The 12,932-nt window shown below is 31.0% G+C and overlaps 3 protein-coding genes across 3 annotated transcripts in view; 2 read left to right on the top strand and 1 right to left on the bottom strand.

Moving 5' to 3' along the window:
* Window positions 1–4,891: 4,891 nt before the first annotated feature.
* LOC101512599 (uncharacterized) lies at window positions 4,892–6,755 on the top strand. Its single transcript, XM_004491454.4, has 3 exons — window positions 4,892–5,191; window positions 5,950–6,047; window positions 6,158–6,755. The coding sequence occupies exons 1-3, from the start codon at window positions 5,134–5,136 to the stop codon at window positions 6,431–6,433; spliced, it is 432 nt and encodes a 143-aa protein (XP_004491511.1). The 5' UTR covers window positions 4,892–5,133; the 3' UTR covers window positions 6,434–6,755.
* Window positions 6,756–7,826: 1,071 nt separating this feature from the next.
* On the top strand, window positions 7,827–10,992 carry LOC101512268 (putative pentatricopeptide repeat-containing protein At5g13230, mitochondrial). The gene is made up of 2 exons (XM_004491453.4): window positions 7,827–8,338; window positions 8,824–10,992. Exons 1-2 carry the CDS (start codon window positions 7,956–7,958, stop codon window positions 10,880–10,882), a joined length of 2,442 nt encoding a protein of 813 aa, XP_004491510.1. The 5' UTR covers window positions 7,827–7,955; the 3' UTR covers window positions 10,883–10,992.
* A 702-nt stretch (window positions 10,993–11,694) lies between these two features.
* The window catches only part of LOC101511934 (cysteine synthase 2), a 3,106-nt gene continuing 1,868 nt past the window's right edge, over window positions 11,695–12,932 (bottom strand). Inside the window, exons 5-7 of the mRNA XM_004491452.4 lie at window positions 12,749–12,932; window positions 12,427–12,662; window positions 11,695–12,267 (exon numbers count right to left, since the gene is read on the bottom strand). Coding sequence (XP_004491509.1) covers window positions 12,045–12,267; window positions 12,427–12,662; window positions 12,749–12,932 — 643 coding nt within the window. The 3' untranslated portion in view covers window positions 11,695–12,044. The remainder of the gene's footprint in view (window positions 12,268–12,426; window positions 12,663–12,748) is intronic.

Genomic DNA, 12,932 nt, shown 5'->3' with positions numbered 1-12,932 from the left:
AAGATTAACCGTTGAGATTTTATGTTCTTGTTCTTTGTTTTTTGTAAATCTAGCTTGAGCAGTGTCAATTATTAGTGGTGAATGTTGATAAAGTGTAATCTATCTACTTATATTTTTATCACATAAATGTTAAAAATCTTATAAAAATTAATGCTTATCATTGGATTATAGTTTGATGAATAAAGACTATCTTTGGAAGAAGAAAAAAACTCATATTTTTTTTAGGCAAAAATAAATTTTTTAAGAGTTCAAATTAAGTAAAATTATGCTGACAGTCTAAATAGTGTTATAGAATTAAAAAAAAAAATTATCACTGCAATACAACCAAATATATTCATAATTGGTATATTAGTGGAAGGAGAAGGAAACTAGCCGCTATCGTGTCAATCTAATTTTTATAAATTCTTTTGAGTTATATATAGTAAATTCTTGTATATTTTCAAGGTTACTCAATTACTATTTTTTTTTTTTATATAAGACATGATTAAATCTGTATTTTTGTTAATAATTTTTATCTTTCATTAATTAGTTTAGTTATCAAATGTGTTGAATATTAGTCAATTTAGTTTATAAAATACTAATAAAAAAAGGTTTGATAATATATTTAATTTAAGTACATTTAAAATTATAATAACTATACCTCACACATTTAAAAAAACTAAAATAACTAATATAAATATTAAAATTTTGGTCATCATCAGATGAATATTAATTCTTGCAATATAAATTACTATTTTTTTCTATAAGCAAGATTACTATATATGTTGTTGTTTATGATCATAAATATAAATAATTGATATTCATGTTTATCTTTCAATAGTTTTGTGTTATATTATTTAAATTTAATTGTAATTTTAATATCTTATTTTATCACACTCATAAGTATTCCTATTTTAAAATTGCACTTTTTTTATGTTTTAATTATCATTTTTATTGCAGTTTTGATATCAACCTAAATTTTATACATAAAAATGGTGATTTATCACTCCAATTGTATAAAAGAGAAAATACATCTTTTAGAATCAAATATCATCATTTTTTAGGATTAAAAGTCACTAACTTTGAGGTATATAATTTGTTGGAACTAAAATTGTAACAAATGTATTAATGTAGATGGTTGAAAACCTTGCTAGTTATACATACTTATATAGGCTTTTACCCTAAATGAAAAATCAAAGATATGCTTCATCTGTCAACAAATATAAGAGGAACCAAAAGATTTGAAAATGAAAAGGGGAAAACAACAAAACTATTTGATAATGATGACAAGCACTTCAAAAAGTTCCTTTATAGATTGCAGGTGAAACCATGTCTTAGTCCCTCAAACAAAATATCATCACATAATGTACTCTAATGTGTCCAACACTAATAAGATCAACATGCTTAATTCAAAATTAAAATTAACACAACATTAAAAAAAGAAACTTAAAATTAATATGCCAAGTTAGTACAAGAGAACAAAATTTCACAAGCATCAAGAAGAAAAATAGTCTTTTGTAAATAAAAAAATTAAAACTAAAATAACAGCTTAAAATAAAAATCAGATAAGGATCAATCACTAAGAACACATTGATCTCCTAAACATGCCAACTCCTTATATCTGAAATCTTGATATTTGGTGGATCCCTTGAAAATATCAATCTCAATTAAATTTTCATCTTCATTCATCTCATTAATTTCTGCTAAGAGATCCATAAGACCTTGCTGCTTGAAAATGGAATCCAAATTCTGTTCAAAGTCTTCATTTAAAGTAGAGAAGTTTCTACTTGGAAGTTTGATTTCAATAAGACCATCCTCATCCTCATCCTCCTCCTCATCATCATCTTGATATCTTCTATGATCAATCTCAAAACTTTCACCAATGATTGAGACAGTACTGTTTTCACTGTCTAATGAAAATGAAGAACATGACAGTGCTTCAACTTGCTTCTGAGCAACATTTTCTAATGAAGGTTGTAACTCTGATTTCTTCATGTTATCTTCTTGGACTAAATTTTCACATAAAGACCCTTTTTTCTTGTTTAGTGTGAAAAGAAGCATATTAGATAAAAGAACAAATAAAAGTGTGAAAAGGTAAAGAAAATATTTAGAAACTGAAAAGTAAAAGAAAAATGAAAAGAGAATAAGAACTAGAATGATACTAGATAGCAAAGTGGTGAAAAAAGAACCTAGCTTGTGATAGATTTGTTGCTTGGTTACTTTCTCCATTATCATCATCATATTCTGTGGTGTCAAAAACCAAACTTTTAAGGATCCAAATAACCCAACAAAGGTTATAAGAACTAAGAAGTACTATTGAGTGAAAATAAGAAATAAAGACTATAGAGAAATTTCAATGTTGGACAAAAGGGGTTATAAAAGAGGCTTTTAAGGTTGAAGTTGATAACTTTAAGGTTCTTTCTTGCTACCCTTTTGGTAAAATGTTGTTAAAAAGTGACAATGAAGAAGCTGAGGGAAAGTTTTGGTTTTTTTTTTGCTACTACTATATATATGAAGAAGATTCAAAAGATCATAGCTTGAAGAACTTTCAAAGCAATTAATACATTTCTTCATCAAACTTTGAGTGTGAGATTTGTTGATTTGGTTTTTGAATGGTCAAAGCTATTTTCCACTTCAAAAATCCAATTTTTTTTTTTCTTCTTCACACTGACATGAAACCTTTTGTTATTTATTATATGAAACTGATTCTCTTGGAGATAGCAATTGTGTTTGTTTTGCATCAATATTTTACAACATCAAAGCCTTGAAATCATCGAAAGCATGTGCTAAACATGACACGATACTTGTTGATTCTCCAAAACAATGTTTCTCATGAAACCAAACCAACAAATAAAAAGTTTATAGAACCATTGCTATAAAAACAATTTATTAAAGGCAATTATTCTAAACGGTCATCAATAAATTGGCTTATTTAAATAAAAAAAAATGAACAGTTACAATTTTGAGAATACAATAAACATACATTTATTTTTTAGATTATTTTTCATACACCGATAAAATCACAATCTATTATTTTGAAATTAATCATGATTAAATTAAATGTTTTAAATGGTCTAATTAATTATAATTAATAACAGTTTATTCCGATAATATATATAAATTAAATTTTTTATTTTTAAAAACAATTTATAACAGAAGTTAATAGTATTGGATTAAATTAGATAATGCCACGATTATTTGTTATTAGGAAAAATTCAAGTTGATTAAAAATAGAGTGTATATATATTATTTACCTTACAACGTTATACACCTTGATTTAAAAAATCATATTGAAATTTAGGGAAGCTAGTAGAAATAGAAACATTATGAAATTAACTATGTCTCACGTGTGTAGTGAGCTTGATTTATGATGTTTGACCTATGTGTTATCATGTTTATGTTTGATATTCAACTTAAATTTGGAAAATATGTTGTAGAATAATCACTAATCATTTGGTCGTGTCCACGAAGAAATGATGTTACTCAAAGAAAAAAGAATAAGAGACAAGGAAATATTTGGTACAAGAAATGAGGTTTTTCGTTAAAGACATCACTTCGCGTGACTTTGCCAATGTCTTGCTTGGTGGAAAATCTTATGGAATATTATTATGTCTACTCTTTAATAATTGCCTATAAATTTATTAGTTAATTAATAATTTTGCTTATGACTTTCTTAATTATACATAATGAAAATAAACTTTATACAAGTGTTAAATCGTATTTTAAGAACAAAAAAAAATTGTATTTTATTATTTTATCACGTTTTAATAATTATTACTTTATATATTATTTTTTTACAGACTATTACTTTTTATATTATGTATCTTTTTAATTTTTTTCTATCAAAGTTAACTATATTTTATGGAAAAAATAAGGAAATTTTAACACATTATCTCATGTTTAATAATAGTATATTTAAGACATAATTGCTCCTGCAATATTTTAACTTAATTTTATATAATATTTTAGTTATTTATTTATTTATTTTTGATTTGATCCTTTATTTTTTTTTCTCATGTTTTTTTTATCTCGATTATATATATAAATGAAATATAATCAACTATTTTTTTAATAGGTGTAATTTGACCAATTTTTTTCATATAAATGCTTTTATTTATACTTTTCTAAGAAAACTAATAATATCTTTTTTAATATTTATAATAAAAAATATGATAAATTTAACGGTAATTAATTCGTGACACGAGTTAAGTTAGAGGACAATAATATATTTTTTATACATGCAAGCAATATATCATTTAGCATATTTTGTTGTTAAATAATGAAATCATAAACCAAAAAGAAACTTGACAATTGGACAATTGGAGAATCCAAAATACTCTATCCTTTCCCATACCGTTGATTTCCTCCCCCTCTCATTAAGGTGGAGAATCGATTCACCTTACTAGTTTTTATCATTTTGGCAATGAATATGTTCTTACTTTGTCAAAAATAAAATGTTCTTATGATCACAATCTTCAACTTGAAGTATCAAAACTAGTAAATGCAATATACATGAAAATCTCTACATATCCATAAAGACTAAAAGAAATCCATGTTAGTGTGAAGTTATTTTATATTCAACCAACATATTACAATTATGTATGGAAAGTATATAGTCTCTAATCTCTAAATTAATTAATTGTGGAAAAGAAAAGTTAAATTGAAGATAATTTTTGAGAAAATTCAAAAACGATCATTTTTAAATTTATGATATCCAATTTAATTTGAATATTTCTTTATCTTTTTTGGTAAATTTAAATATTTATTTATCTATCATAAACAATTAATTGTCTAAAAAATTCTATAAATAAATAAATAGCCTAAAAATGAATCATAAAAAAATGGAGAATGGTATTTTATGACACGAAGAATCCCATTTGAAAATTGGAAGGACAAAAGTACCCTTGAGTGGTAGAGAACCACTAGTTCCATATTCGAACAATTTCCCCCCAAATCAGCGAGGGTAATTCAGGCACACCGAAACCCTAGATTAGGGTTTAATTGTTCTCTCTCAATTTGGCCTTCAGATTGATTATACTCTTCAGATCGGTGTTGTTGGTGAATCAATTTTGGTGTGTTCCGTTTCTGCTCTTTCTTCCTTCAATCGGGCTTTTTTGCCCATTTCGCGTTCAAATCCATGGTCTTCGCTTTACTATGGAACCCTCTTCACTGCAATCCATTCCTCCCATTCAACAACAAGACGACGAGTGGGGTATATCATTTTCCCTTCAATTTCATTTTTTTTTCCTATTTTTTTGAAGCATAATCAATAGAACATTGAATAAAAAGAGGGATCTTTTGTGATTTTTGTGTTTCCCTTTTTTTTTTTGGGATCAATGGTTTGAATTGGTTGCTGATTGATTTGTTGATGATGTGTATTTAACTTATTTGAGATTTTGAATCTTGTTGATTTATTGTATTTAGGTTGAACTTGTTTGAATCATAATATCAAATATTTGCCAATTGTTAGCTGTTTTAGCTTATTGAGTTATCAATTTGCATGTCATCTTAATTTTATTTTTATGTGGTAATTGATTGATGCACCTGTGCTTTATGTAGTTAGGATCACATCCTTTTGGAATGCGTGTAGTTCTAGGTTGATTTAATGCTGTTTAGTTAAAAAAAATTATGCAAATTAGAGTATTTCTTTGGTTGATTTTGTTATATATTGCATACAGATACATATGATATCTGAATTGATAAAGGTTTTGTTATTATCTGTTGTTTATGTCAATATTTACGCATATATGTTTCAGATTGCAGTTTACTATGTTATTTGTTTGCTATCAAAATTAAAATATTTTTGTTCGGTCTTATCTATCTGACTTAGAATTGTTTGATTTTCCTCTCTTCTGTGAGATACATGAATCTTAATACTTCTTGTTTTACATAGTTGAGATTTTTGTACACATGCAGCTTGATAGCATTTTACTTTTGGTCTTGAATGCCTGGACTTTTTTGTTGTTCTAGACACTGATGGATTTGTGATTCCGAGCTTGGAAATCGGAGACTCTGATCAAAGTAAAGATAATGTTCCCAGCATAGAATCGCCGAATTCTGCTACAAAGGTCATTTGAAAAATTTGTTTCTTCATAGGATTACGGGATAATATGTAGGCTTTAGATATTGAAACTGATTGAGCTTACACTGTCAATGCTTACTGTATTTGTTTGTTTAGGCTAAGAAGGAAGAGAACATCTATCTTGGCCCACACGGAGCGCCTCCTTCACAATCAAAACAGCAAGAGGTAAATTCATCAAACCGGAAGCAGCGGTTCAAGCAAAAGCTGAAAGAAGCTGATAAAAGAAATAATGGAACAGGTAGGGAGAATAAAGTGGATAACCTGAGGGAGCTTGTGGGTGGGGGAAAAGCAAGTGTCGGCATGGGAAAGGGATCCTCTCCTAAAGACTGGTTAGATCCACATTGCCATGAATCTCATTTTGAGAGGAGATGATTCACACATTGAAGATTTTAGTTTCTTCAAGTTATTTATAAAGGGAGAAAATCCACTTTAGTATCTTTTATTGTAGTTTGATATGATGCATCACTCAAGACACAAATTTCAGAAGTTTTGGACAATAAGTTCATCCCCCGGTTCTTCGATAATAAAGTTGTTATGCTCAGTATTCTGTAATTATGTTATAGTTCTTTGTGGAAACTATAGGCTTGAAATGTTGAATTCTGTCAACTACTAATCTACACAAAGGAAAACTATTAAGGAGCTAAGGAAATAAAACAGGGAGACAAATACAGAATGACAAAAAACCTTTTTTTTATTGAATTTTCTTCAAGGATTATATATTAGCATGGATGTTTTTTGTGGTGAGGAAGATGACTATATTTTAGTATTGTGGTAGAAATAGTTTAGTCGGTTGTCTTGTGTAATGCTCATGTACTATTTTGGTTTGAACTGACTATTATTACTAGGTGTAGATTTTTTTAAAATTAGACATAATCAAATTTAATTAATAAACAATAAAATAAATAATATTTTTTTATGTACTAACAAAATTATGTTTTTAAAGTTTAACAGATACCAATTTGGATACAGTTGATTTATTAAATTAATTTTTAGGAGATTTTCGTAATCATTCAATCTTTGTTATATAAGTTCATTAGATTGATTAACGTAAATAAGAAAAATTATTACAAAAAGTATGAGATGTAGAGGCTAGTGATCTACTGGTTTAACTAGCGATCCATTACCCTCATTAAAGTCATGACAATTTCGAGTTTAAAAAGTAATAGAGCTTTCAATTTTTTTTAAAGAAAGAGAGTTCTTATTCGTAAACACTCAATTAGTTTATGTTTTGTTTCAATGTTCACACATATGTATACTTTTGCAAAATTAGAGTAGAAGTTTATTCTTGTGTTACATTGTCAATCATGTTCGGTTTAAATGAAAGTACACGAAAATAGAAAGTTTTAAATGAAAGTACACGAAAATAGAAAGAAAGAAAACATGTATTATAAATTGTTTGAAAATCAATTAAATTGAGCCAAAATATCATCAAATAATCAATTTTTTGTCCCAAATTTCACATATGACCAAAATGTTAAAGAACTAAAAAGTTAGAAAACTAAAATCACACATTTGAAAATAAGGACACCAAAATACAACCTAGATACAAAAAAAATGACTTGTAATTATAATTAGATTAAAAAATTTCCGCTTATTAGAATAGTTTGTGGATAATCTCAAAAAAATTCACACAATGGATAAGTTCTCAATTAAACTTTTTTAAATAATTTATTATCAAATAAATATTTGGTTAAACTCGTTAAAAAAAAGTTTAGTTAAACTCTCTAGTCAATGGACACCCTTATAAACGATGGTTCAAAAAATTCCTTCATGTCATGAACAATTATTTTATTATTATTATTAATACGTGAATGAAGCATGCAAATTGAGTGATGTATATATTTGGTTCACTCAAAAGAAATGAATGAAAAGAATAATAACATCATAATGAGACATGATTAGGACTCGTATATTTCGTGACAGTACAAAACTGTTACCATTACTACTTCACTCTCGCCATATCCAACACCAACACCAACCATGTCTTGTTGCTTTGGATTCTCATTCCTACGCTCACATGCTCCAACAAATTATTCGAAACGGCGCCGACCCAAACGCCGGAAAGCAGCTCCACTGTCACATTCTCAAGCGAGGCGCTTTTCTCGACTTGTTTGCTCAAAACATTCTTCTTAACTTTTATGTTCAATCCAATTCAATGATTGATGCTTCCAAACTGTTTGATGAAATGCCGCTTACTAATACTATCTCTTTTGTCACGTTAGCTCAAGGTTACTCTCGTTCTAACCAATTCCATCATGCCCTTCACTTCATTCTCAGGTAAACTTTTCTTTTTTAATAACACTAGTATAGATTCTTCACAAGATTAAACAAATGTGTGTGTGTGTGGGGGGGGGGGATAGTAGAAAATGAAAGTATGAAATTTTGCTGCGTGTCATTAGACCAAAAACTTTTCTTATAATATATAGAGATAGATAGAAGAGTTTAATGGGGATGTAATGTTAGTGTAAAAGAATTTTATACATTTTAAAAATAACCGCAAAATATTGATTTCTCATTGGACATATGACATCAGTGTAAAAGTAATTTGTAGTGACAATGCATGTCTTGTTTTCTCTTGACGTAAAGACTAGTAAAGATCCTGTGCAAGATTGCATAAATGTGTGGGGGAAATGACTGGAAGTTAAGGCGTGTGTGAAATTTTGCAACGTGTTATTAGTCAAATAGACTTTTCTTAGAATAGATAGAGATTGATTGTATAAATGCACGTGTCATATGCTAATGTGTGTGTTTCTTCAACACAGGTTATTTAAAGAAGGACATGAGGTGAATCCGTTTGTTTTGACTACTCTTCTCAAGTTGCTGGTGAGCATGGATTTGGCTCAGTTGTGTTGGACATTTCATGCTTGTGTTTATAAGCTTGGCCATCATATTGATGCCTTTGTTGGGACTGCTCTTATTGATGCTTATTCTGTTTGTGGAAATGTTGATGTTGCTCGCCAAGTTTTTGATGACATTTGTTGTAAAGATATGGTGTCTTGGACTGGGATGGGAGCTTGTTATGCTGAGAATGGTTTCTATGAGGAGTCATTGCAACTTTTCAACCAGATGAGGATTACGGGGTACAGGCCAAACAATTTCACCATTTCCGGTGCACTTAAGTCGTGTCTTGGTCTAGAGGCGTTTAATGTTGGGAAAAGTGTTCATGGATGTGCTTTGAAAGCTAGTTACGATCATGATCTTTATGTTGGCATTGCATTGCTTGAATTGTATGCGAAGTCTGGGGAGATTGTTGATGCAAAGCGGCTTTTTGAGGAAATGCCGAAAAATGATCTTATTCCTTGGAGTCTGATGATATCCCGGTATGCTCAGAGTGACAGAAGTCACGAGGCTTTGGAGTTGTTTCTTCGAATGAGGCAAACACCGGTTGTCCCTAATAATTTTACATTTGCTAGTGTGCTGCAAGCTTGTGCTTCTTTAGTTTTATTAAATGTAGGAAAGCAAATTCATTCTTGTGTGTTGAAATATGGTCTGAACTCAAATGTGTTTGTGTCGAATGCCATCATAGATGTTTATGCCAAGTGTGGTGAAATTGAGAACTCGATGAAATTGTTTGAGGAATTGCCAGAACGGAATGATGTGACTTGGAACACTATAATAGTTGGTTATGTGCAGTTAGGGGATGGGGAGAAAGCAATGAATTTATTTTCATCTATGCTTGGATATGACATGGAGCCAACTGAAGTGACATATTCAAGCGTTCTCCGTGCCTGTGCCAGTTTTGCGGCATTAGAACCAGGGCTTCAGATTCATTCCTTAACTATCAAAACCATGTATTATAAGGACACTGTAGTTGCAAATTCTTTGATAGATATGTATGCTAAATGTGGAAGAATCGATGATGCTCGAATAACATTTGATAAGATGGACAAACAGGATGTAGTTTCTTGGAATGCTATGATCTGTGGATATTCTATGCATGGCTTGGGTATGGAGGCTCTAAATTTATTTGACATGATGCAACATTCTGATTGCAAACCTAATAAACTGACTTTTATAGGGGTCCTGTCTGCATGTAGCAATGTAGGATTGTTAGACAAAGGACATGCTCACTTTGAGTCAATGTCACGCGACTACGGCATTGATCCATGTATAGAACATTATACTTGCATGGTTTGGCTTCTTGGCCGATTGGGCCGATTTGATGAAGCAATGAAACTCATTAGAGAAATTCCATTTCGGCCTAGTGTTATGGTGTGGCGCGCATTGCTCGGTGCTTGTGTTATCCACAAGAATGTTGATCTAGGAAGAGTTTGTGCTCAACATGTACTTGAGATTGAGCCACATGATGATGCAACTCATGTACTTCTGTCAAACATGTATGCCACTGCAAAGAGATGGGACAGTGTTGCTTTTGTTAGGAAAAATATGCAAAAGAAAAAAGTGAAGAAAGAACCTGGCTTAAGCTGGGTTGAGAACCAAGGTGTAGTTCACTATTTTGCTGTGGGTGACACTTCTCATCCTGACATTAAACTGATATGTGCAATGCTTGAATGGTTAAACAAGAAAACCAGGGAAGCAGGGTATGATCCTGATTGCAATGCAGTTTTGCTTGATGTGCAGGATGATGAAAAAGAGCGACGTTTATGGGTACATAGCGAAAGACTGGCGTTGGCTTATGGACTGATTCGAACTCCGGTCGCATGTTCTATTCGAATCATTAAAAATCTCCGCATATGTGTAGATTGTCATGCGGTTATAAAGTTGATATCAAAAGTTGTGCAACGAGAGATCGTTATCAGAGATATAAATCGGTTTCATCATTTTCGTCATGGGGTTTGCTCATGTGGTGATTACTGGTAACTGATTATGTAGTCAAAAGAATCGGATATAAATCTTTTGGGCAATTCAATATATATGCAACCTTGGATGAATGACTTAAATGGTGGTATACATTTTTATTTATTTGTTCATCAACCATTGCCATTTTTTTTCTCCTTCATTTGAGGAGTGATCCATTCCAAAACAATTTATGTTGAGGATAGTAACATATTAACCTACTATATTATTACTTTGTGAATATTTTTCGTTAAAGGTCAATTTGTTAAGTCAAAATGCTCATTGCACAGTTTTGCTTTTTTTTTTTTTTTTTCTCTCTTTTATAAATGAACCATCAAGGGGATCCAACTCCCCAAGTATATATTTTTGTCACTCTAAAATTTTGTCACGGGTAAATTATGTTGTAAGGATAGTGAACAACTCTTTAAACACAATAGTTTTAAGTAAATAAGATATGACATCATTGTGGGTTCATCATTCTCACTTCCAATGCATTATCACCATGATTTTAAAAGGTATAAATTATCACACCGTGATTTTTACTAGATCCAAACACCAAACCGTGATTTCTGCTTAGATGAAAATCAAATCATTAATTAATGTACAAACTTGGTCAAGTTAAATTTAATTTGGAAGTCTTGATTTACCCTATCTATGTGAGTCAGTGGCCTTCAATCATTCTCTATAGTCTATATTGTTGTGGTGTGAATATTCCTAAAAAGATCATTGCACACATATGATGTGGTGTTTATGCGTGCGTGACTTGCTTTATTATTATTTTCTTGCCATAAGATGAACTAATTTCTATCTATAAAAGCAGCATAACACTATTGATGTCAAAACTAATGAGTTGTGACTTTAGATGCCTTGTCATTTCATTTACTCCATGACAAACTCTTCGAGACTCTATTCTACTTCCTCTACATCGTTCACTAAATGAATAAAAATTAGTATAATCTAACCATGAATGAAACATATAATGCCTCCAATAACGTTTCAATCAAATAAAACACCATAAATATGATGGACTCGTTGGCATATCGCATAAACTTCCTGGGCTTTGTCCACTCAAATTTCACTCTCAGCTGATGAAGGACAAAACTGTGCTTATCATCCGACACAGGCGTTAACAACTTTGGGTAATGAATGAAGTAGCGAGCCCGCAGCATTCTCTTAAGGAACATACTCATTTGACACCCAAGAACTCTAATCCAGTTGCTTTGGGTGTCAAACCAAGCTGAGACAAGTATTCAGCATTATAAAACTTGCTCAAATGTCTCATTCCACTGTCACAAAGAATTGTTACAATTGTGTGACCAGGACCAATTGATTGCGCTATTCTGACTGCTCCAACACAGTTCATTGCAGAAGAACTTCCAAGGAAGAGTCCATCATTCTTCACAAGAAACCTAATACACACAAAACAATGACAGTGTGGAAACATTAAGGCAACAATCAAATCCTTTTATCATTTCTTCGAGTTGACACACACGAAAGTGAACTAGAAACAAACAAAAAATCTTCAAGAATAATGAAGTGAGATGGCTTAGAAAAGAGTAATGAATGACCTGGCCATTTCAACAGCTTCAATGTCTGTGCCTCTAAATGCCCCATCAAGTTTTGCCTCCGCAAAATTCTTTGTTACCCTGTTAATTCCAATTCCTTCTGTTATAGTGTCAAATGGATTCTTAAGTCTTCGTCCTTCCGCCTCCTGTTTGGTGTACATCACCCCCCTCGTTACCTTATTAAACAATCCAGAACCAGGAGGATCTATAAGGTAACACTTGATGTTTGGATTCTTTTCCTGTTGAGGATAGGAAAAGAAATTCAGGCAAATTTCACAATCAAAACGACAATATTTAAAACACGAAGAAGAAAAGGGGGGTAAACCTGAAGAAACTTGGAAACACCAGCCACAGTACCACCAGTGCCTGCTGCTGCAACAAATGCATCTAACTTTCCATTCGTCTGTTCCCAGATCTCGGGTCCTGTACCCTCGTAATGGGCCCTGAAGTTTGCTAGGTTCTCAAACTGATCAGCAAAGAAGCCGCCTTGACAATCATTAGGAAAGAGT

The sequence above is a fragment of the Cicer arietinum genome, chromosome 2 (assembly GCF_000331145.2).
Source record: "Cicer arietinum cultivar CDC Frontier isolate Library 1 chromosome 2, Cicar.CDCFrontier_v2.0, whole genome shotgun sequence".
NCBI lineage: Eukaryota > Viridiplantae > Streptophyta > Magnoliopsida > Fabales > Fabaceae > Cicer > Cicer arietinum.
Note: the sequence above shows the minus strand (reverse complement) of the source record. Positions and strands in the feature narration are given on the sequence as shown.